The sequence below is a fragment of the Terrapene carolina genome, unplaced genomic scaffold (genome assembly GCF_002925995.2).
Source record: "Terrapene carolina triunguis isolate 2854851 unplaced genomic scaffold, T_m_triunguis-2.0 Scaffold165, whole genome shotgun sequence".
NCBI classification, from domain to species: domain Eukaryota; kingdom Metazoa; phylum Chordata; order Testudines; family Emydidae; genus Terrapene; species Terrapene triunguis.
The window spans coordinates 720,271-746,138 of NW_020664516.1; the positions used below are offsets into that span (position 1 = coordinate 720,271).

General features: G+C 44.4%; 1 protein-coding gene across 1 annotated transcript in view; it reads right to left on the bottom strand.

The window, feature by feature from the left end:
• Positions 1-4,963: 4,963 nt before the first annotated feature.
• LOC113406923 (nuclear transport factor 2) overlaps positions 4,964-25,868 on the bottom strand; it is a 44,626-nt gene continuing 23,721 nt past the window's right edge. Inside the window, exons 3-5 of the mRNA XM_026653806.2 lie at positions 20,946-21,017; positions 14,943-15,041; positions 4,964-5,491 (exon numbers count right to left, since the gene is read on the bottom strand). Coding sequence (XP_026509591.1) covers positions 5,378-5,491; positions 14,943-15,041; positions 20,946-21,017 — 285 coding nt within the window. The 3' untranslated portion in view covers positions 4,964-5,377. The remainder of the gene's footprint in view (positions 5,492-14,942; positions 15,042-20,945; positions 21,018-25,868) is intronic.

The window sequence follows — 25,868 nt, forward strand, 5'->3', positions numbered from 1 at the left end:
TCTCTGTCATTTGAGAACATTACTGTGGTAACTCCAGCAGGGGCCACAGTAGGAAAGCTGTGAATTTGCTGCTGGGGGGAAGTAGGACAGGCAGATTGATGATCCCTGGGGAACAGGAGCAGGTGTGCTGTGGACCAAGAGAGATGCACCAAGGGGGCACAGGGTGAATCCTGTTGGAGAGCTCCGGAAGCCGCTTCAAGGACAAGCACTGTCGCAGCTCCTGTCTTCCTGTGGCAGGTTTGAGCCCCGGGGCTCTCCGCTGCCTGCTCTGTTTGGGGGCCAGGAAGGCACCAGGAGACTCCTTCTGCACTAGGAATGGAAGAAAACAGGGCTATTTTCTCAAAGAAAAGCAAAGGGAGCAGGATGAGTGGCACTTAAACCATCTTTTCCTCTTGCTGTAATGGGCTGCCCCCTCCCAGTTCAACAGAAGCAGTGGATCCTCTGCCTTTAACAGCTTCCACCACTTCTAGATCCTTTCCAGTCACAAGCATAAACATTTATCACCCCCTCACACTAAAGCTTGGGTGCCTGGCCCTCGCTAATACAAAAGCTACTTTCAGACCCAAACAGGCCCCGTCTTCCTTGAACTGGGCTAGCAGGGAATGTAGTGGTCTCAGGTACATGCATTACTCCAATCTCTTTCCAACTGGGCAACTGCTATAGAGAACAGGGGAGGCAACAATGGAGCGAGTCTTCACTTACTGCTTCTGGTTGGGTCAAGGATACCCGGGTAAGTGCTCTGCATTTTGACAGGAGATGGGTCTAAGGAAGACACTGAGCCTGAAATTCATGACAACAGCCTGGCTTGGAGGGGTCGGATTTGCTCTTGGAGGAGGGGAAGCATTCTATTTAGATTGAGCATTTCAGGGCCCGGGTTCAACAACAACCGTGCTGCAGTCTGGGGGTGAAGGATGGATAAAGAACCCCACACAAGTACTGTGGTGCAGATCAGTACAAGTAAGGAGAAATGGTGAGGTGAAAGGTTAGTGGGGGACAGACTGCTTCACAAGCTGAGAGAGGTTTAAGCCTTTTTTAAAAGAAAAAATGCTGCGGCGAATCATGTTACTTCAAACTTTCCCTTGGATAGGACCATTGCCAGAGATGCTGTGTTTCACCCAAATACAGTATCTTTAGACAAAGGAGTGAAAAGCTTTCCTTGGGTCAAAGTCAAATAAATCCTTCACATGAGGTCAGTTTGGGGCTCCTGTCAGCCAACCAAAGCAGAGCACAGCTTAGTGCTTTCCCAAATAAGCTCCCTCTCCCTGTCCATGATGGGACCAGACAGCACCCTTCATCCTAAAGTACGTTTATAGCCACACCCAAGGTTATGGCATTGCACTTTGGCTGCACTGTCACACCGAAGGCAGCCTCAATTCTAGTCACTCTTTTGGGACCAACTGGAGATTGGATAATGTGAGTCCGCGGCTGAACAATTGTTAAATGAGCACAGATTAACAAGACCCCCTCCCCAAATCATAAGACCCATCGCTGTTAAGGTGGCATGTGAAAGCTGGTAGATGTGAGAAATAATGGAACAGTGTCCTTTGGAGGAAGCTCACACAGACAATGCAGTCTGAAAGCAGCTACCGGTCATTGCAAATAGGATTCGGGAGGAGAAGTCACATCTAACGCAGTTAGGGAGATCCAAGATCTTTGGTAACAAGAACTTCAGCCTGTACGATGTCATTGTGGTGAGGAGTCTAAACTTCCCTTAAGAGTGGGCTAAGCACCATAACCCAATAAACTCAGTTTGCCAGCACTGCACTGGTGTGAGCGGCGAGGAGGTCTGCATCCCCTCTAGCAGCTGAGTTGGTAGGTTGAGATATTTCACACCCAATGGCGGGAATGTTCCAGTAAAGCTGAGCTGTTCTCAACTCTTCCCCGGTCTAGTTTTTCCAGTGTTAGGACCCAGCCATAATCTAGTCTCTGGTTTCTTGGCTTGAGCCCAAGCAAGCAACATTTGTTAAAGAAAACCTTTATTGATTAACACATTGATCACAGGTACAATCATAACAAGCCATCATCATACAGTAGAGCGTATACTGAATGTATAGTCTTACTCCACACAACTCTTCACCTGACTTAAATTGACCCACAAGGCTATTGCTTTACATAGGCTGCACCCTACAATTTTCAAGACGTTTTCCTCTGTAAGCACATGGATTTCCCGCCACGAAGCATTTTGTAAGCTCTGTATCATTCAATGACTGGAGCAGGTTTTTTCCATTTTCTTCTGATAAGTCATAACTGCTGGTGGCACATTTTCATGTTTACATCTAGTGGACAGAAAACTCACGACCCAGAGGTATTCCAAGGAGGGTCACATTTGGAGCAATGTTAGAGCATCAAGAGATAAAGAGGTCACCCTATTTCTGTAGTGAGCAGCGCAATGGTCTTCCAGTCCATTCACAAGAGAGCAGCTCTGGCTTAATAACGAATACAGAGCTAGGTGGTCAAACACCCAACACTGCTTATTGCACACAACTGAAGATGTTTAAAGTCTGTGGTGCAGACTAGCTTAGAAATTCTTCCCCTCCAATTTGAGTTAGGGTTAGAACCCATTTTTTTCAGCCAAGACAATTCTAGATAGCCGTCCAAGGCAGCTACAACTGCAGTACATATGTGCCACCAAGGGGAAGATTCTTAAACTATAAAGTCAGTTATTCCAGGGTTGGAGGCAGATGTTCAAAACAAGTTATTCAGTGCGAACAGAAGCCAGTCATTCCCTTCTTAGGGACAAGGAAGATGCTTTTCCTTTTCCCACCTTCTAATCAACATGTGATGTTCCATAAGGACAAGATGGGTTGTCTGTAAGAATCACATTTGGGGAATTTTCTTAAGGCATCTTTTTAATATGGCTATTAACACTGCTAATATTAAGGCCAACATGACATTCCAGCTAAGCATGGTACCATGAGAGGATCCCAAAAGTCTCATCCGGGGCGGGCAGGGCAAGACAGACTTTTTGGAATGAGAATCTTGGGTTTATAGAATGCATCCTTCTCCCCACCTAGAGTAGTTAAGAGTGGCAGCAACATCCCCTCTCCTCCTCCCTCCAGGCAGTGCCCTACATTTGTATGGGGCTATTTCAGAATTCACTCCAACACTTGCAGTGAGATATGGGCAGCAGTGCAGGAGCTTCCATGCAACAGTTTACGATGGAATAAATGGCTTCTTTAAAGCAGTCCTTGAGCTGAAGTAGTAACTAAGAGACAGCAAGTGTCTTCCCCCTTATCCTGAGCACAGTGAATGAGCTGCAGCCTCTCAGAAGCATTATATGTAGCATTGGCTTCTATGGGAAGTAGAATTGGCACTTGTGTCTTCTCTAGCTAGGAAGCCAGGGCTGAACGACCAAGGGGAAGAAACTTATAGGCAAGAAACCTCCTCGGGCAGCCGATTGCTCCCTTCTCTGAATGTCAGGTCTGTTCAGAGTAAGAGGGGAGTTCGTGAAATAATGGTCAGACTCAGATTGACAGGAAGCATCACTCCTTTAGCCTAGTAATTAAGTAGCTCGCTTGCAAGAGCAAGTTATAGAGTTGGATGCTGCGGGGTCTGTGGGTTTAGTGGGCAGGATCTTTCTACAGAACAGATTCGATTAGAGTCAACTCTATTAGAGCCAGCCTCCTTTCTCTTTCTAATTTGAGAATGGACTGGAAGAAGATGGGTCTAAGGTCTAATAGCAGAGGGGAGGGATTCCTATCCTGAGGTCAAAAAGCAATAGCTTTGCTTGATAGCAGTAGCCCCTGACCATGAAAAATGGCCCTTTTGTATACAAGGGTCTTTCTGCTAAGGACTAATCCTTCTATTACAGGATTAACAGAACATTGTGATGCTATTTCTAGAGCAGAGAAGCAGTAATAGGAAATTAACAGTCTGTTGCTTCTATTCCTTGTTGCCCATTTAAAATTGAGGTGAACAGCAAGTTAGAGTGGAACAAAGACAGTGCGGTTAGCACGTCAATGAGAGAGCCCAAGGACTGTTTTCAGGAGAGCTCAACTCCCATTTAGGGACCAAAATACATGACCAGATCTTCAAGAGAGCTGAACACACTGGGTACTGAGCTCTCTTGGAAACCTGGCCGTAAGCGTCACAATAGGAGCAGCTGAGTTCTGTGCACTTTTGAAAATCTGGACCCATCAGGTTAGTCAGCCGTAAGTGACGTGAATGATGCAATCTATTTAATGTGGCATCTTTTACTATGAAAAATCTAGAAATACTTGAATATAGGAATCCCTTCCCCAATGAAAAGCGGCCCCCTCTGGGGTGGCATGCGGCAGCTGACTGCATATCAACAAGAACACTACATACTGGTTTAGAACAGTGTTTGAATGCATACCCAATTCAAACCACAGGGGAAGTTTAGAGGCTGGATGTAGTTACTAGAGTGGGAATTTGGCTAGGACATTGGAATTAAATGCAATTTTGAGAAGAGGGGGACATGCAAAAAAACAAAGTTCTATAGGCAATTCAGAAAGCTGGAGGCTACATTTCCCAGAGCAGTAGAACACAGAGGAAATACAGTTGGCATATTTAGCTGGAAGGACTTAGCGATGACTGACACCATAGCAAGTGTTATGACAGACATGTAACTAATACATATTGCCATGATTGTCAACTTTGTGCATTACCTTCTGTCTGTTCTCCATAAAATAAAGACTAAGAAAAAGCTTAAACAACTGAAGTCTGACTTTTTACAGAGCACATGAAAATATGAGCCACAAGCCTCCACCTTTGGCTGCTGAAGGGGGAGGGAGAGAGGAAGAGATCTATGGCCAAGGCATATTTGGACCGATGTTCAGCTGCAAGAGACGTGATGGGAGTGTACAGCTAAAACTAAAGGGTTAGGTGGGTTTTCAGGTTTGTAAGTGTTTGCTCAGCCAGGTAGACACAGGAAATCCAAAGAACTGACTAAGACTTTATGGTTATGCACTCAACATCCAAGTCATTAAAACAATTTAAACTGTTAAGAAAATCTCATGGTTTTATTATTGTATAATGTAGCATTGAGACATCTGAACAAATCAGTATCTGGGCTGTACAGGCTGCTGTTCTTTCCTTTCGTTTCTTTGGGTTACTAGAGCAACTGGTCAGTACATAAAGACACAACCTTTTGCATTATGGATTCTTTCCAAGGCATGCTGGTACAACACACATTTCTCTTGTCAAATGCAGCTAAGTCTAACTTCCAAACATCATGCACAAGAAACTCATCTAGTGACACAACGTAAACTTGGCAGAAGGGCAGGTCATGGATCTTGCTCGCTCGCTCACTGCAGTGTTGCAGGTTTGTGTATGATATTTGGAATGTTCCGTGAGTGTGAATATATCAGTAAAGGAGAGGAGAAAGAGAAAGCACAGGTGCCTCGGGGGTACCAGCTCAGCCGTAGTTGTGCAGTGCTAGCCTGAACATGTCATTGGTGCAAACCCAGGCATCATTGATGTTCTTTAATATAAATATCTGGTGGAATCCTATGATAGGATCTTCGTCAGCCTATGGAGAGAGGGGGGGAAAAAAAGATTTTAAAAAGATCTTCACTATGCCAAATATATTCAAACACGTGGAAACAAGATTCACCAGCTGATGCCAACAGTGATGTCATGCTCTACAATGTACCTTACACCTCCCAACAATACCATTCACCTTTAAGATAACCAGGGATTTCTCCTCTTAGATGTTCACACCATATTTTCAATTCAGTGATGTAAGATTTCCTCAGTGCAGCGTACCTAAAGCCAGAGTTTCTCTAAAGCCACTGGAGATTTAGCACAGATTTATTATTGTTACAGCAGCACTTGCCTCCTACAGATAAAGATGCAACTGCACTCACACAAACTGGTGGTTTCAGCAGTTCTATTTATTCTGGCCCCAAAAGAATAGCCCAGCGACAAACTGAAACAGTCATTTGGTTAAGTGTAAAAAAGCCATATGAAAGTCAATGAAGTAATGCATTATGTTAAAATAAACCACAATCTGGTAAGAAGTTAGTTTGTGACGTAACTGCCGTGCTGGGGGCTGGCCTCAGAAGGGAGTTTCCATGGAAGTCAGCAACAGTAACATGGCCTAAAGATGTAGCACCATGGTGGTTTAGGGAGAAGGTTCCAGAGGGTGGACCACGCGGAGCTGACTGGTTACAAGTTACTAACTCTTCTCTTTGTTTCCAGTTGCTAGTCTACATTAAGAAAAGCTAAATACGTGAAGTACCATCATAATGTTACTTTTCCATGTAAGCAATTGCTGGAGTTGCCATGGGATGTCCTGGGATGACGAATGAGGTGTTAAGTATCCATGAGGATCTTTATAAGATGTGGTTTACATTAAAATGTTTCAAAAACCCAGATTTGGGGTATTTAATGCCAGGTTATAAATAATCAGTAACTGAAACTGTTAGTTTGGAAGGCACTACGCTCAGCCTACACACACAACGCTCTGCCCACCACAACCTCAAGAACTTTGGCTAAGTCTTGCAGTCACGTATACCTGTCTTCAGCAGCACTGCTCCTGACCAGGTTGATGGGTCACTTCAAGGTGACCCAAGACCCAACCCAGGGCCAAGTGAAGAACCAAACTAGACTCTCCAACTCAAAGCCCATACCACATGCTTTAAGAACTATGTGTTTGTTAGTATGAGATATCTGTGGAACAGAAACATGCAAGTATTCTTCAGAAAGTGACTTAATACAGCTTTAACCAGAGAGGCCAATGGTTCCCTAAGAATCTATTCCCATCTCACAAGAGATGGAACATTCTGTGGCCTCGTACGAGTGATTTTCATCTCTTCTCCAAAGGTTTAGAGATATATTTTAGAGCTGCCACAAACAAAAGTTGACACCACTGCTCCATTCTTCAAATTATAAGAGTCTGCATCTTCCCCAACCAATAGCCATGGATCGAGAGCATCAGATTCAATTGCTTTGGCAGGTCTGCAACTCAATATTAAATCAAGTATTTTCTATTCTCTTCTTTTTGAGCATAAATAAGCAAGTAAATCTAAAGGGAATTCCACTGGGAATAGCACTGTAGTAGCTCTGAAGTTCTGAATAGAGACTTCATGGCATCAGCACAGTGTGAACACAGAAACTGCCAAACCAGATTAGACCAATGGTCCAGCTAGTCCCATTATTCTGCCTCTGACAATGGCCAGCACCAGATGTTGCAGAGGAAAATGCTAGAAGCCTACAATAATGGAATAATCCACCCTTATGGGAAGCATCTCACCTCATTTAGAGATTGGTTTATGCCCTGAAACATGAGGATTTATATCACTCCTAGATTTAACCTATCAAATATAACTATGGATTTTCTCATAATTCATACAAATATCTAAACCTTTTATGAATCCTAAACTCTTGCTAGTGCTTGATATTTTGTGGCAAAGACTTCCACAGATCTGTTGTGTTCAGTACATAGAGGAGTATTTCTTTAACAGTTTAAAATGCATGCCTTCCAATGTCCTTTGACCATTCCCTATGTCTTTGGGAGAGAACCTCACAAAGGGCTATGAATGAAGCTAAGTGATTACACAGTAAGCAGTAAATTCCATCACTGATAAGAGCTTGTTTATTGGCTTAATTTGGGCTGGGTTTCCATTTCCTGATGGATACTGTTTAGCTGGGATCACTTCTTACCACAGCCATCAACAGCCATTTAAGCACACTCTTTTGCTTGCCTTCCAGCTTCCCTTGTTTAGTCTGTTGTGCCTTTATTATTGGCTGCATGCTACCTCCATGCTAAGCCACGGATTTTAACTGCAGGGTTGGACTAGGTTCTCTTTTTGTGATTCCCCTTTCCAATGGGAAGTGTCACTATGCTGGATTTTGGTACCTTTTCTCTTTGAGGATGTTGAGCATAGTTACACTGCAGTCACTATTATTTAATGATTCAACTAGAGCTCTGATCAACTCCTTCAGAACTAGCTGTTTCAAAAAAATGTAAATTGCTTCTTTAAACCTTTGCTGACCAGACTGACCATAGGAACGGCCATATGGGTCAGACCAATGGTCCATCTAGCCCAGTATCCCCTCTTCCAACAGTGGTGAATGTCACATGCTTCAAAGGGAATGAAAGAACAGGAAAATCATCAAGTGAGCCATCCCGTTTGTCCAGTCCCGCAACTTATCTAATTCTTTTTTGAACCCAGTCATAGTTTTGGCCTTCACAATATTCCCAGGCTGACTGTGTGTTGTGTGAAATCTGCTGCCTATTAATTTCATTGGGAGACCCTGGTTCGTGTGTTATGTGAAGGGGTAAATAACACTTCTTTATTCACTTTCTCCACACCTTTCATGGTTTTAGTAATCTCTTTTCCAAACGGAATGGTCCCAATCTTTTTAATCTCTCCTCATATGAAAGCTGTTCCCTTAATCATTTTTGTTGCCCTTCTCTGTACTTTTTCCATTTCTAATATATCTTTTTTGAGATGGGGCGACCAGAACTACATGCAGTATTCCAGGTGTCAGTGTACCACTGATTTATATAGTGGCATTATGATATTTTCTGTCTTATCATCTATCCCTTTCCTAACGGTTCCTAACATTCTATTCGCTTTTTGACCAGTTTATCGAATGAAGTCACCCATTATTACTGCTTTATTTGATTTTTGTTGCCTCCACATTGTACACAGTATTTTTTCCTGACCCAGAGGCCATTAGTACACAACTCTACTAGCATATTTGTGTAACTTGGCATTTGCATCTCTGCAGACTTGACTGAATGGGCCTCTTCACTCAAATTCTGTCTCATGTTTTAGGGAGTCTCCTTAGGTACAGTTCTACTCCCACCACCTCTGCATATGTTCCAGGGACTCTCGAGGTACAGTACTACTCCCAGCAGCACTGCAGACTAATCTGCCCTTCCTTTTTAGCTGGTTACTAGGTATCACCGTGTCCCACTGATTTTTGGAGACCAACCATGTTTCAGTAATACCATTCAGGTCAGGCTCCTCTTCCACTGCCAGGCATTCCACTTCATCCCGTCTGCTTTTTACGCTTCTTGTACACAGACAGACATTTATCTTTGGTTTTGGCCCCCATGCCTATTTTACAGCTTAGCTCTGGCACCCAATTACTGTTCTGGAATGTCTCTCGGATCTCATGGCAAAGAATTAAGCTACGTCTACACTACTGACCTTACAGTGGCAGAGCTGTACTGCTGCAGCTGCGCCTTTGTAAGGTCTCCTGTGTAGCTGCTCTATGCAAGGGGGAGGGAGCTCTGCCGCTGGCATAATTAAATCACCCCCAATGAGCGGCAGTAGCTTTGTTGGCAGGAGACGCTCTCCCACCGACATAAAAGCACCGGTGTGGACAGCACCGTCAGTAAAACTTACATCGGTCAGGGGTGTGTTTTTTCACCCCTGACTGACAAAAGTTCTACCGATAAAAATGCTAGTGTAGACATAGCCTTAATGTCACAGATTCTTTCAGATTTTCATCATGTCTTATCTGGCAAGTTTCAAACAATGCTCTAAGTGTTTACCATACATCACAAACATCCAAGTTTCCCAAGTGATACAATTCCCTTTTTCAATTGGACACTTTACATACAGAATTAGTTATTCTAAATTCATTCTGTAGTAATCACTTCTAAAACCACACCCCATAAAGGAGCATTTGGAGAACCACAGGTTTGCCATATTGCTTTGAAAATGCACAAGCAACAGCCATGCTACTCAGACACTACAAAATCAATCAAGGTGTAAGAGCAAGCAGAGAGCATGTCTTACTCAGGAAGGAGGGTGAAGACCACCAGAGATGGAGAGAGGGCAGAGGTTAAACGTTGTGGAGGGCTAGCCTGAAGACTTCATTGGTGCACACCCAAGCACCTTGAAAACTTTTCAACAAAAAGGTTTGGTGGAAACCTAGAACTTGGTCATCGTCTGCCTGAGCAGGAGAAAAAAAAGACACGTAACTAGACAGAAACAAGTTCCAAGAACACAGGGTGCCATAATCATTACTGGATTTGGCTGAAGCAGGTAGAAACTATGGGCCTCAAACGCTGTCTCCTCTTCTTGTCTGAACAAACAAATGCTCATCAGGGAAGGGAGAAGCAGCAAGAAGTGATGGGAACAAAATTAGGATACATGGGAGAATTTAGTTTATCCTTCCCACACTAATTCTAGATGTGTAAAGTAATGACAAAATACTAGCCCAGCTACAAAATCTGCTTGCTCATCCTGACCATCGTGATTATTAAAAACCACCCCTGCCCCCAAGATGAGTTTTGAGAGGCTAGTTTAATATCTGTTTAAGTTTTGCCAATGAAAGCGTGACTGATGTACTGTTTCTGCTCAGATACAGTAAGAATCTAGAGACCCATCACACAATCCTTCTCACACCAGCGCACTGTCCCTTGAGAATGGGAAGTAAAAAGCATTCTTACAGACCACTTTGCTGGTCCATCCTCTTCTGTCTCGTATTCAACAAGATCTAAGGATGTGAGCCTAGGTCCATTAAAGGACACAGCCTCAGAAGCACATGGACAGAAAGTGGAACATCTTATTACTTTTCTAAAGCACTCCGAGGATAACATGTATTCAACAAAATGGAGGTTTTGGGGCTGAAGGATGAGACTTTGAAGCATGCCTAAGGTAGTTAGGAGCACAAGTCCCACTGACATTACTTGGAACCTGTGTTCCTAGGTCATCTGGACACATCTGAAGAGCCCACCCAAAGCCCACAGCAAGCATGTCTGCTTTTTTAGTCAGCATGTAGCAAACATCTTTCCTTTTGCCCTTCCTGACATTTCAAATGCTTTGTGCCTCACTCAGGTTACTTCAGTGCAGTCCGTGTTTTGGAATGTTTACTAGCAAATGCCTGCACAAAATCGAATTAAAATTTTTAAAATCGAACAACAGGTTTGGAAATTTTTGCACTAGTCTCCATGGTGCTTGTAAGTATTTGGCATTATGGTCCTATGTACTAGATTAGGAGCCAGGAGAACTGGGTTCTTTTGCTGGCTCTGTCGCTGATCCGTTCTATGACTTTAGCAAAGTCACTTACGTTCTGTGCTTCAGCTTCTCCCTCTGTAAAGTGGAAAGCGTGATATTTTTTCCTCGCTGTAGCATGCTTTGAGATCTACGGATCAGTGCTGTTTAGGAGCTAAATGTTTTTCAGAAGTTAAAGATTACATCTAAATAACTGGATGCTTGCAGCCCTCTGGCTTTGTTACTGCTGTTTTGGTAAGATCTGAGTATCAATAACGCCACTATTAAATGCACAGACTGATTCCAGTTGACTGTGTCTATTTTTCAGGACTAACACAAGGATATTACAGTGCATCAGTTTCAAATGTGTGCGTATTCATAAGTCTTCTGTTCACATGTGACCGCTAACCTGAGGGATGGACAGGACAATGGATATTTTATGCATCTGCTTTACTAGGAGAGTCAGTTTGCTAAGCTTCGGTGTAACAAGCACTGATGAGGATTTTCCTTCACGCTGAGCAGAGGCAAATGGAATTGCAGTGACACACAGCACATACAAGGAAGAAGCCAAGGCCAGCCGTCACTGTGTCCATTCAGACCATGGGTCCAACTGTAACATCTGGTGCCAACATGAGCCCCAAAATGCTAAACCAGGCACGTTTAAACATAGGAGCCCAAGTCTGAAGACTAAGCTGTCTGCCTCCTGCTTCTGTACCCAACACGAACAGAAATGGAGGAAAGGTGCAGACCCTTTGCTACAAGCTACATTAATGGTTTGACTCACTTCACAGGTAAGGAAAAAAAGATGATTCAGTGCTACACCACATGGTGACAGACAGCTGGCAAATGCTTTGTATACGTAAGCAGTGTATATCTGTTAAATATCCACATGCACTGTCCCGTGATCCCTGCAATACTTTGCCTTGACTTGCTAAGTTGTACTTTTCATAGAAGAATAAAGAAGTTAAAGATAAGTTGGATCTATGGCAGGGGTAGTTAATAGGCAGCCCGTGGGCCAAATCTGGACAGCCAGATGCTTTTGAACTGACCGTGACATCTTTTTATTTACTTCTTATCATCATTATTGTTTTTGTACGATTTTCTCTGGAGTCTGCATTTTGAAAATACCTCAACCAAGAAATATGGACCTTGACAAACAATAATTGCTTACCCCAATCTATAGCATCAAAAAGTGGTGTACGAGATAGGTCCCTAGACTGCATTGTCCATGGTGAGGTCCATCCTACTGCAGAACTAGAAACCTAACAGTTTACAGAGCCTGTTCCTTAAGAAGATTAAGGGCAGGACCCTACAGCCACAGGATTTACCCACAAATACATCCCTGGCTGCAGAATTGTGATCCACTCAAAAGACAATCCTACCCTTTATGGTGATGAAGATAAACTTGAAAACATGAGCGGTGTAACTACTGCAGCTTCATCTGCCCGAGATGGCAGAGAACCTGAAAGTGCCTCAGATATGAACGGCCCCCAGTCACCTCAACCAGGGCCCCATGCTAAGACTCAGATTGTCAAATTTAGTATTCCCTCTTCACCACCACCTCCCCCGCCCAAAAAGAGAGACATGGAATTCAGCATTTTTGCCATGGAATAGTTATTTGCTGCAGCCAGGTGCCTGACATCTCGCTCTGCAGTTTTCCTCACTGGGGTTAAGTTCATTGTTTATACTGCATGTTCGCAGCACTGTTCCATGGAAGCAAGCTGCAGAGTCTAGTGGACCAGAGCTGGAGTCCAGCCTGCAGCTAGGGACCCAGAAGTATAGGTTGGCCAGCTGGGCTGCCTGTAGAACAGTGCAGCAGCCAAGGCTTGGGAAGCCAGAGAGATGAACTTCTGAGGTCAGCTCCATGTTCGCCTCCCACCCCTATTCCCAGCCCCACATGAGAGGGAAGCGGTTCTGAACAGGACTGCCTGGGCAGTTGCAGAAGCAAAGGCCTAGGCTACCTGGAGAACGCAGTGAAAAGCACACCCTTGAAAATAATCAGTCAATGAGAATTTTCACTGATGAGCCACAGCTTGGGGGGAGGGAGAAGAGGGGGCATGGTGGGAACAGGAGGGACAGGGGGACATAGATTGAAACGCAAAGGGTAATTTGTGATGGTACAATGTAGTTGTTGCTGCCATTTACTATCTGGGCTCCAATTATAGGGTAATTCTCGGTCTTCACTAAAAGAGGAAGACCTGTAGTTTTAGGTTTCAATAATGTCCAGAAGCAGGAGGTGTGAGGCCAAAAGCTGCTCTTCCCCACTACCCAACATGAGCAAGTGGGGCAGATCAGCTCCTTTGGGGGCTCCAGGGGATTTAAATAACTCCGATCCAGCCTGACTCTTTAGTCCATCCCAGATTCTGCTGGAGGTTTGATGACAAGAACACGCTGTTTCCAGAGCCATTTGAAGGAGTAAACGTTGACAGTATTCCGTGAAGGAAACTGGAGCATGCTAGCCAGAAGCTGGATGGGCTGGGGATTCTGTTGTGGCAGCATGCACTTTCACGGGACCCAATGTGCTTCTGGCACACCTCACTGAGTGTTAAGGCAAGTTTAAGATTTCCCAGTAAAGGGCAAGTCCTGGCTTTGGCTAGTTTCTTTAAGGAACTTTGTGGCCTCAAGGACAAGACAGCTCTTATTCTAAACAAGAAACCCAACAAATCCTCTCAATCTATGGTCTTCAGGCCTTTGGAAGCACAGCTGTTCCCCCAGAGAGGTGGAGGGCCAAAATGAGTTTGATTTAATTCACCAGCACAGCAGAGGTGACAATGTATACATTGTGTGTTCAGGGCAAACTGAAGCCATGTGGGTAAAAATAATCTGGAGTAGCGTTCCCTCTAATTTTTCCCTCTCATGTGCGGAATTTTGTTATGTGCACCAATATGGAGGTGATGTGTGACAAATCACCTCCATATTGGTGCACAGAATAAAATTAATTGGGGGGGGGCCGCACAAGAGGACTCCCCCCCCCCCCCCCCCAGCCCTTTCCCCGCCGGCAGCACACAGAGCTCCAGAGGAGGGGCCTCCCTCTCCCCGCCGGCAGCAATGAGCGAGCTCCCGGAGCCAGGGGAGAGGCCCGCAGCAGCCCTGCACTCCCCAACTTGCTCCCCTCCCCAGTCCCCGCCCACCCCCTACCTCTCTCCTCTCCAGGCCCCTGCTGCAAGGCCCTTTACAGCCTGCCGCGCAGCCACGCAGCTTAGAGGGAACTTAGATCTGGAGTAGCTTCAAGAGAAGGGACTTCTTCAATGCTAGATGGCATGAGCTCACTCAGACGATATTACCATTCCTGAATCAGTTTTGGCCAGAAAGAGGCAGAATAGGATTGCAATAACTCCGATGCAATCCCTGGGGATCTGACCCAAGTGCCGTATCAGTCAGCTCTACTCTTCCCATACTGCGGCTGACCAACCTTACCCCAGCTGCCTGCACAGAAATGGAATAGCCAGGCTCCGTTATAAGGACTGTCAACTAATATGAAGGACTACTGGACTGTCCTTGCACTTCCATGGACCAGCTGTACCAGAGGGCAGATGGAGGCATCACAGCCTGCACTGCTAAACTGTATGAACAAGGTAACCAAATTTACACCTTCCTGAAGAATTATGAACCAAGCTGCCACTAAACAGAAAGTGCATCAGTTAAGACAGTGGTTCTCAACCCTCGGTATTGGATGCGGTCCACAGTGGTAACTAGGTTGAGAACCACTGAGTTAAGACCTTTACTGCAGCCATGACCTCAGTGCGAACAAGAACAGCAGTACATCTAAAAGGCCAAACCAAAGAAGTGATGCTTCACATGACATTGCTGAGGTGCAGTGGTTTTACGAAGGGCTTTTAATCTAGCACGGCAAGCAGTCTCTCTTGGAAGTGTTCTACACCAGAAGCATGACACCCCAATGTAGGCATGAACAGGTGCCTCCAAGGTACAGAAGCTGTTTTACAAACATCAGATGATTAAGTATCCTGAAGAAAACTTCAGGACATTAGCATTTGTTTCCCTGTAATGGAAAGGAGAGTTTACCTTAAGTTGTCCCACAACCATACTAAGTATACAACTGTCAGGCGTGGGCTGGTGGTCTTGTGACGTGATGCTGTGCTGTATTTTTTGAAAAGGAAGGCTCTAAAATGAGAAGGAAAAGAAGAGGGTGAGCAGATAGGAAGTGTTCCCCTCCTTAGAATATATTATACAATACACATTTCATGTAGGAAATCAGTTAAGTGCAGTGGCATTAGAAGCTGAACTAGTTTGGAAATAGACACAAGTTTACATTCTCAGTGCCACAGAAAGATGCAGGGGGTCAGCAGAAAAACACAGGTACTCAGTTGAAGACTTTCTACTAAAGAACAAAATTAATTTTGCAGAGAAACAAATACTCCATAAGCCCCATCTCAAAGTGCAAGTCAGATTTAGCAGCTACCCTTTTAACGAAAAACACTGTCCCTCTGGCGTGACAACCTGGACTTGTTCCTTCCAGCCCTGTGAAATGCTGCAAGAAATCTTCACCAGAGAGGCCCTTATAATTATGTTATTGTAGGTTCTCATCTCAGAGTCCCCATTCTCTTCTCCCTTTCGTTCCTTTCTGTATTCCACTTTCTAGCATCTTCACTCCTCTTATCTGTTCTCCTCAGTTATTTTAGACACACGGATATGATGGCAACTGAATACTGCCAAGCTAAATTCAGCTAGGTTGACCACAATCAGCTAACCCATTTTTAAAGGGGTTGAACCTGGTCTCCACCAGCTGCTAAGGAGTGCTTAAAAAGCACTCCCCTTTTTTCTTAATCTAACTAGACAGCGCTGTATGTTCGCTTTATAAATGAAGTGAAGCTCTGTTCAATATGAACTTTCATACTCGTAAGAGCTGTATTTGAAACAAAAGCTGTGCTAGTATCACTGAGGCAGGTGGCATGCAATTTGAGATCCAATACTCATTGCTCTGCCAGTAAAGACCACAAACTTTTGCTTTCTCATCGGTATAGTAGCTGCCGGCAGAGGGCTCAGAAATGTCAAGTTTAGTCAAATGTACCTGTAGGGAGAGCGTCTTGGTTTCTACATGGGAGGAAATGCTTCCCTTATACTTTGGAAACTGGTGCTTTCTTTTAATATAGTCTGGTTCAGTAAGCACCTCACATGTGAACAGCTGATGAGCACTGGATTTGAGAGAAAAGTTGGGCATGACAATTATATTGTTGGTCTGCAGAAGGGAATACTCTATCTATAGCTAATACAGCAGGTTTATTAAGTTCAGCATCATACACAGAATATCTTTGAGGGCACAACAAAAAGCAGCGTTTAGGAGCAGGTCAACGAACGCCCATGTTGGTGGCAGTGAATTTGTGCACCCAACACATGGCAGAGACTCTAGAGAGCAGATGTTTGCCGTATTGGTGATAATGTGGCTGCCTGACACCAAGTGCCATGGTTAGGTTAGACCAGGACATTCATTCAAATCCCCTTGCCCATTTTCCTCTGAGCCTCACTTTCTGATACATTTCCCCAGGCTGAATCGCTGAGATTTTAGCAGAACCCTGCTTGCTTTGCGATGTCCCATAGCGCCTCACCTGGCCCAACAGACCTAGTGGCTGCTAAGAAAATTTGCAGGAGGTGGATTGAAGGGGTTTCACTGTAAGATGCCATCTGAGTTTATTTTGGTTGCTGGTCCCCTTATATGTGCTGGTGTCTTTTTAGCATAAGTGGTCCTATGTAATGGTTATGTGCTTTTCACTTACAAAAATAAAGATTTTAAATCAAAAAAAACCTTCTTCAGAAATGCAAGAGAAGAATCATATAAGATTATTCTGCTAGTTAAGGCAATAGACGAGGATTCAGGAGATCTGCATTCAGTTCTTAGCTCTGCCAGACTTCCTGTGACACCCTAGGCAAGTCCCTAATCTCTGTGCCTGGGGCTATGGCTTCATGGTCTTATTTAGAGTTAGCCATCTCCATGTAAAAAAACACTCCTTTTTTGCAATGAAGATACAGCCTTCACTCCTGAGCTGTAAAATGGGGATAACACTACTTCTCTTCTACCACCTTGTTTTTATTTAAATTGCAAACTATTTGTAGCAGGCACAGTCTCTCACTGTGCGTCTGCCACTGGGGCCCTGATCCTGGGCCGCGCCTCTAGGAGCTACAGATAAAAGAGTCACAATTAATAATAAAGGTTTTGCAGACCTAATGACACCTGTGCTACCCTGATGCCTTTAGTGGATTTGCACCAGTGTAATGGATTGGAACTAAGTAAACAATTCAGTTGATGCACAAGAACTACAGGCCAGGTCCCTCTCAGCTGCGTTGGCTCTGCAGGGTTAACGGGAGCATTCACAAAAGAAATGGAGCATAGAGTGAAGATGCTCGGCACTATCTGCACTCCGCAGGCCCTTTCAGAACACAGGCGTTTAATTCCCAAAACTCAAAATGCTGGAAAACCAGGATAAGGAATTACAGTGACACTTGGCACAGAACACAGACAGTCTTCACCATCCCCTTCCCTAGTGAGTCCTTCTAGGGAAATTACAGGATCTGGCATGTCCCTCAGACTCTGCCAACCAGCAGCAAGTGCTCCCTGAGGTACAGTGAGAGTCTGGTGGCCTGTATGGATAGCAGGGCTGATTGGGAGCTGAGAAGGGCCAAGAGAAAGTGGCAGGGAGAAATAGGGTACTGGTCTGTTCCCAAGTCCTAGAGACATCTCCGCATGGGACAGAGTTAAGGCTGTTTGGGGATATGTTTCTACTCTATATAGAATCTTATCCTGCCCTCATCACCAGAGTATCTGAGTGCCTTCCAGCAGTGGGAGAGAACTGTATGTGCTTAGTTCCTGTGGGAGTTTGTTTCACATTCTTGCACTGGCCCTCAAGAAAACTCCATCTCCTGCACAAACAAGCTTTTCAGTTCTGTGTGGGACATGTCACCTTAATTCAACATTTCCTGACTCTCCCCCACTCGTGTTTTTCCCCATACTGCTAGCCTTCTCGTAAAGGGAACTTTAACTCCACATATCCTGGTGTGCCACCATTCCAGTGCTGGGAATTAAACTCTCCAGGGACACAGCCCAGTGATTGTTGGCAGACACTGCCTATATCGTTTTAGGCTGCGTCCAGGGGAATCAGCCAAGGAAGGATCTGCGATCACAGCTGTTGAAATCTCAGATCAGCACCACTTTCCGTAACCTGCCTGCTAAACGGTGTGTTGAGGGGGGCGGGGGGAGAGGTTAAATCACTGAGCCTCTGATTCACTGAGCTCTTCCTTGAGAAGCCAGAGCCCAACTTCCCCCTCTCCCTCACGGATCAGGCAGGGAAACTCCCTTGCAATGATGCTCACAAGAAACCTGAGGCAGGTGATGTCTCTACATTTTCATATGCAAGAAAGGTCAGTCAACGGGCCCAGGTTTTAAATAACAATTGTCTGAGTGTCTGGTGATCACAGTCACTTGTCTGGTCTGGGGATGCCTCCTAGACTGGTCTTCCTGCTCCTACCTGGGGAGCCATCCTGCCTTTCCTTTCCAGTCAGGAACAAGGGAACACCAGGTAAACAGAGGCAGTTTTGTTTTGAATTGGAGAGTCCAAATAGTATAGGATAGAACTGACATGAATACTTCCCAGATTGAGATTTAGTGTTTGAACAACACTCATCAGCATGGTCACGTTCAATTTAACACAAATCCAAGAGAGAACTCCAGAGCCACCCTTTGAAAAATGGCATGTCTATAAAAGCACTGCTGCGGGCCCACCAGGGTCTGTTGAGCTATCATACAGCAAAGCCATCGAAGGTGAGAGATTTGGGCTGGAGGTGGAATTGTCAGCTCCGATACCTGCTGAAGTTCACCTTGTTTTTCCAAGAGACGCTTTTCTAGAGCAACCCACAGCAATAAAACCCCACCCAAAACCTCCTCAAGCTTCTGCTGCTCAGAACAGAATGAGTCTACCAAGCCTGGATTCCCATGGATGCAGACAAATGCTAGGTCCTGTTCAGAGAAGCTCTTTGGGAGAAGGGATTTTTAATCCAGGAACTCCTAAAGCTTGAAACTGGGCTGCCTTCCCCATCTCTATTTCCTGTACATTCAAATACAAATATCCTTCATGTGCGCTTCCAACTCCATCATAGGAGGTCAACAACCAAAGACTATTTCTTGAAGAAATGTCTTCCTTTCTAGAGGATCAGGTTGCAGAGTCTTCTGGAGAATTGTGGAGTAAAGAGAGTCCCACAATAGCAGGACTGTGCAGCACAATCTCTAGAGGATCAGGAGTTTGTGCACTTATAGGCCTTGTATGTGCTAAATTAACTGCATGAGCCACCTTGCAAAACAGAAATTAAGAGATTATGGGGAGTGTAGCAGGGTGGTCACCCGCTCCTGCCTGGGGAGGGTTAAAGCCAGCCCTGCAGAGGGCTGGGGCTGTGGAAGGAAAGACCTGGACTGATTGGGAGAAGCAGCTGCAGCTGGCTCTATAAAGGCTTGAGCCAGGAGCAAGGCGACACTCTCTCTCTGCATTCAGAGAGAGAAGGGCCTGGCTGCAGGAAGCTAGAGACAGGGTACCTGAGTGGAGCAGGGCTGGGGAAAGGCAGAGGAGCTGGGGAGCTCCAGCCTAGAAAGCCCCAGGCTGTGGCCTAGCATTGGGCCAACGGGTACTGGGGGTTGCAGAGGGCAGCCCAGGGGTAGGCAAAGGCAGCAGGTCCAAACCCAACCTTGCCTGTGATGAGTGGTGTATACTGCAGTCTGCCCCAGGGAGTGGGGCTAGATGGGGACTGGCAGTAGCCTTACACTGAGGTGAGGTGGGGTTAGTGGGTGGGGGTTCCCCTGGGAGGGGAGACCCAGAGTGGGTGGGTACTGCCAGAGGGCAGCACCCAGAGAAAGGGGCACCGGGGTCCAGGGAGGGACACGGGGGCCAAGTGGTAGTGGATCACCAGCCTGCAGAGGGCGCTCCGGGCTGGAAATCTAGCTAATTCCCGGAAGAGACCAGCAGGAGGCACCGCAGGGGTGAGTCCGCACCCTTACAGGGAGAATTAACAGCCCACACTCTGCAGTAAGAAACTGGGATTTTTAGGATTTCAAAGCACTATTTTCTGGAGTAAATGAACTCCAGAAACTGACAAAACTGGGAGACTGCAGACTTTAGAGATGTACTAGGGAACTTGGTTTTCACTTGACAAGAGAATTGCATGTTATCTGTTAGCAGCAGCAGGTACACCTCTACCCCGATATAACGCTGTCCTCGGGAGCCAAAAAATCTTACCACGTTATAGGTGAAACCACGTTATATCGAACTTGCTTTGATCCGCCGGAGTGCGCAGCCCCGCCCCCCAGAGTACTGCTTTACTGCGTTATATCCGAATTCATGTTATAGTGGGTCACGTTATATCGGGGTAGAGGTGTACTTTCATGGCAAACATGGATGTTTAGCATTGATTCTGCATCCCTGCAGGCCCTTGATTCACTAGAAGCAAGCAGTGTCCCCAAGGGACAGCAGAGTGTCTCTAGAGTTGTGAGTTGCAAAGGACCCTGGAAATCTAAGTCCCATAAAAGCAATATTTGAACACTGAGTCCTCACCTCTGAGTAAGCAACAGCTACAGAACTAGCAGAATCTTGTCCCATTAATAATGTCCCAGCCAGCCCAAGAAGCGAATATCTCAATGCTGCGAGTCTCAACTAGTGGACTGCACTGTGTTTTCTAATAACGTGCATCACAGGAAGAGCCAAGGAAAGAATACATTCAGGGAGGTGAATACCCCATACAGCCCAATGAGAGAGAATCCTGTGACAGAAGAGAAATGTGAACCTGTCTTACGCAATAGCTCAGAAGTGGAAAGGTTCCCTACACAGAGTGCTAGGGAATATGTTCTAAAGTTCCTAAGTGACTCAGGAGCCTAAGACCCATTTTCAAAGTTTAGGTTCTCAGTCACTTCTGAACATGTGATTTAGACACTTTTGAAAATGTTACCTTCTGTGTGAGAAGCAAAACAATTTAGATCTTTAGAGCAGTTTCCCAAAACATTTTGTTTAGAAAAAAAACATTGCATAGACTTACGGAGAGTTTTTCAACTATAGCTGTTTTGCCCTGGCATTGCTGTCCTTCCCAGGTAAGGCATGATGCATCAATCTGAAACAGTCAAAACAAATTTGGTCACAGCCTGCTTGGGAAAGTAAATAAACTAATTCTCTTCAATAACGCCAGCAAGGGAAGACTTACCAATGCTATGCATGCACACAGATTTATCAGAGCTCAAACTGGCTACACTCAGCTTCCCTAGGAAAAGTGAGGCATGTAACTGTTTGCATGGTTCTCTACAGAGCAATTAATTATGTTATGTCAATTACACACTTGCACTGCCTCCTGTAGCTAACTCAATGGATTGCCAGTACTGTTAATAAGGGTAGGAGTCACTACTGGCTGCCAAGGGTACAAGGTAAGGAAATTAGTTACCTAAAGGGAGAGGGGGGAAAACAAATGCAGACGGAGCAATACAAGTAGTAATTGGTTTTTCCTGGTGGTCTGTGGGATTGGGTAATGACGACACTTCATAATCAGAATATATCGGTCAAAAAAGCTGCTTCAATTGTGTCAGAGCAGGTGGTGTTTTTTTCTGGAAACTAAAGGAGGACAGGAAGAGAAGTAAAGGACATCAGACACACCCAGAACAGATGGAGAGCATGAAGAATTTATGCTAACAAATCACAGAAATTTAGAGATTAGAAATAGACATGTCCTATCAGGGCCCCCAGATCATTCCAGGAAAGGCAGAAAACTTTCTAGAGAACCATTCTAAAACTTCATCCAGGGTGGTTTTCAAGTGATTCAGAGAGCTTCCATTTCTGAGCCCTTTTAGGCTGTAAAAGGCAAGAAGCCTGCCCTCTCAGTGGTCCACTAAAGCTGCTTACTATGAGCACCAGAACAAATGGCCACTAGAAGTTAGTTTCAGAGGATGCAGTCAGAACAATCTCCTGTCAGACCAAGGCTATGGCTACACTAGGAGCTTACAGCGGCGCAGCTGAGCTGCTGTAAGCTCTCTAGTGTAGCCACTCTAAGCCAACAGGAGAGAGCTCTCCCGTCGACTTAATTAATCCACCCCCAATGAGCGACGATAGCTATGTCGGCGGGAGAAGCTCTTCCTCTGACATGGCACTGTCCACACCGGCACTTAGGTCAGTGTAATTTACATCGCTCAGAGGGTGGCTTATTCACACCCCTGACATAAGTTATACCAACGTAAGTAGTAGTGTAGACATGGCCTAATAAGCTGGATTCTCTGAAGCATGAGCATTAAAAATCACACAATCTTCCTTTTTAAAATAAATAAATAAATAAATAAAATAAAATAAATCATGATTTAACTGAGCGTTACAAAGCCAAAACCTAATTGAAAAATTTGCACTATTGCAATTTTTATTTTTATAATCAACTGAATTATAAGTGCAGTTTTTTAAAGCAGTTTTCAGTGTCATTAATGGTAGGATTTCTGAAGCCCACAAGAAACTGGAACATTAAAACTATATTTATTCAAAACTTCTTATAAATCCATAATAGTACAATATCAGTGTGTCTACAAAAAGCTTGCAATTTTAACACAGAAAAATTGTTTAGCATTTCAAAACAAAGTTCAAATTTGTGAAAGCTTTCTGTGAACACACACACACACACACACACAGTTTTATCATTATTAATTTCATAATGCAACATTTTAAAATTACAATCCAGGATCCAAAATTGTTATTTAGTTACCTTAGAGTCCCATTATTCAAACTGACTGAAGGTGCTTTTAAGGCTTTCAGAATTTAAATGCTCAATAAGGAAATAAGGAAAGTCAGCTTTGAAGACCTATCTGTTCTCCAGCAAATATCTGATTGCACTAAGCTGAGTGATGAAAACAGGTAATTCAACACCAGTAGAAGAAACTGGAGCTGTTAACAGTTGCAACTCTTCTTTCAATGTCGTCTTTCTTTGTTTTCAGCCAGGCTCTTTACTTGAGATTTCCATCTCTGAACAGCTGTTACATTTTTCAGTATTTCACTGGAGAAAGTAACTTTCTGAAATAAAGACAACAGTAGCCTGCTACAGCAGATACTGTCAGCAGAAACCCATTAAGTGCCAATTGCCCTGTTGTGAGTGGAAACTGGCACATGCAGGTATCAAACATATTTTACAAAGTGACATGGCATTAATGCACCATCATAATGCTTTCAGAACATGCACCACAATTGTAGTCAGTAAATTTATTCAGTCTTCAGGACTTCAACAGTTTCAGCAATTGAACATGAATTCCTCGCTACAGAACTGAGGGCTACTGTTATTGACATCCACATCTAAAGCCAGGCCTCAGCACCCCTCTTCACACCAGTATTTGTCACCTTCTGGCAAAAACTCAACATCCTGTCTATACTGTTAGCAGATTTTCATTAACTGGCCACTTTGAAGAAGTGCTCCACCTTACTTCAGGAGGCATGACAAAGAAAGTGCACAGTCAATATGACCTGATATTCTCTCCTTCAAAGTCTCTTGACAGTAAATTTAGCATATGTGCAGATCAACCATGTTATTGGCAGAGATTTCCTCATCTTAGCCATATTGGCTGTCATAAGACTAGTCAGATGGCACTTATATCCATGCAGACCTTTTGACTATCACTAGCGGCTGAAGTCAAATACTCATGCAAATGTCAATGAGCTGAGATATCAATGCTTGTCATACAAGTAAACAACTTGTGCCTCATCAATAATCATAATACACAATCAGTTCCTTGTAAACATTATATGGCTCCATCTGAAAAGGATCTGGGGATGATAGTGGAGAACAAATTGAATATAGTCAACAATGTGATGCAACTGCAAAAAAGGCTAATATTCTGGGGTGTATTACTAGGAATGTCATATGTAAGACATGGGAGGTAATTGCCCTACTCTACTCAGCACTGGTGGGGCCTTAACTGGAATAGTGTGTCCAATTCTGAGTACCACACTTTAGGAAAGATGTGGATAAACTGGACAGAGTCCAGAGGAGAGCAACAAAAATGATAAAAGGTGACGTGACCTATGAGGAAAGGTCAAAACAACTGGGCCTGTTTAGTCTTGAAAAAAGAAGACTGAGGGGGGACCTGATAACAGTCTTCACATATGTTAAGCGCGGTTATAAAGAGGACTGATCAATTGTTCTCCATCTTCACTGAAGGTAGGATAAGAAGTAATGGGTTTAATTTGCAGCAAGGGAGATTTAGGTTAGATATGAGGAAAAAATTTCTACCTGAAAGGGTAGCTGAGCTCTGGAACAGGCTTCCAAGAAAAGTTTTGGAATCCCCATCCCCAGAGGTTTTTAAGAACAGGTTGGACAAACACCTGTTAGAGATGGCCTATGTTTACTTGGCCCTGCCTCCGTGCAGGGAGCTGGACTTGATGTTCTCTCAATGTTCCTTTCAGCATCACATTTCTATGATTCTATTTGGACACTCACATGCTCAGTTTCTAAAACCTCAGTCTTCTGTTCAAACACTTCATCCATGAGACATCGAGTCACTGCAAACGCTGGTGGAGCAGCATTTCAACCTTTCTGACTTGTGACTGTTCAGTACATCAGAAGATGGTACTGCTTACAAGCACAGCACCACCTATTACCTTGTCAATTTTGTGTTCTAGTTTGTGGTGTTCTCAAAACAAAAGATGAGAAAGATGGCCTGGGGGTGGTCTTTTTTGGTGCTGATGAACATTAAGTGTGAAACCTAACAGAAAACTCTGTGTAAAGTCAAATTCTACAGAATTGAGTACAGAATAGCCACTTCAGTTGTTTAAGACTAAAATGAGAAGAAAGTAACTTAAGTAAATGTAAATAAAAAACAGATGTAATTTTTTTGATTTTAATGATTTTATCTGACCTGCTATACTCCGCACAGTATACTACATCACTTTGTTGCTTCCAAGCTGTTTATTCTAGTGGTTCATATTTAAGTTGGTGAAACACTTGTCCTTTCCCTTCAGTGTCATAATCACTATAACAAACTGCTTTCATATAACTAAGATCGGCAATATCCATTGGTACTTAAAACATGTCCTGTACCTTGTTGAGCTGCCACTTAGGACTAATTCAGTCAGGACCAAGCAGCTCACACTGGCCTCAGAGGGCTTATGCTCAAACAAGACTATTTTTTATTGTTCTTTCAAAATATGGCCAACACCACACTAGCCACCCAATTGTCCGGGTGATGAAGTGATCGCCTGTTAAGTGCTTCAGGGGATGACCTGTACATCCATTGTCCCATGCCCCCATCAAGTTACTATAGTTTAGGCTTGAAATTAGACAAAGGTTTCTAATAATCAAAGGAGTGAAGTTCTGGAACAGCCTGCCAAGGGAAACAGTGGGGGCAAAAAACTTAACTGGCTTCAAGACTGAGCTTGATAAGTTTATGGAGGGGATGGTATGATAAAACTGCCTACAATGGCATGTGGCCGATCTGTGACTGCTAGCAGCAAATATCTCCGATGGCTGGTAACGGGACACTAGATGGGGAGGGCTCTGAGTTATTACAGAGAATTCTTTCCCAGGTGTCTGGCTGCTGGGTCTTGTCCACATGCTCAGGGTCTAACTGATCGCCATATTTAGGGTCAGGAAGGAATTTTCCCTCGGGTCAGATCGGCAGAGAGCCTGGGGGTTTTTCACCTTCCTCTGCAGCATGGGTCACAGGTCACTTGCAGGTTTAAACTAGTGTAAATGGCGGGTTCTCTGTAACTTGGAAGTCCGTAAATCATAATGTGAGGACATCAGTAACTCGGGCAGAGGTGGGAGTGGGAGTGCGAGGTTCTGTGGCCTGCAATGTGCAGGTCAGATTAGATGATCATAATGGTCCCTTCTGGCCTTAAAGTCTATAGCACACACTTTGTTCAGAAGTTCAGTGAATAATTTTTTTTAAATGCGCGCACGTACACACACACACACACACACACACACACACACACACACACACACACA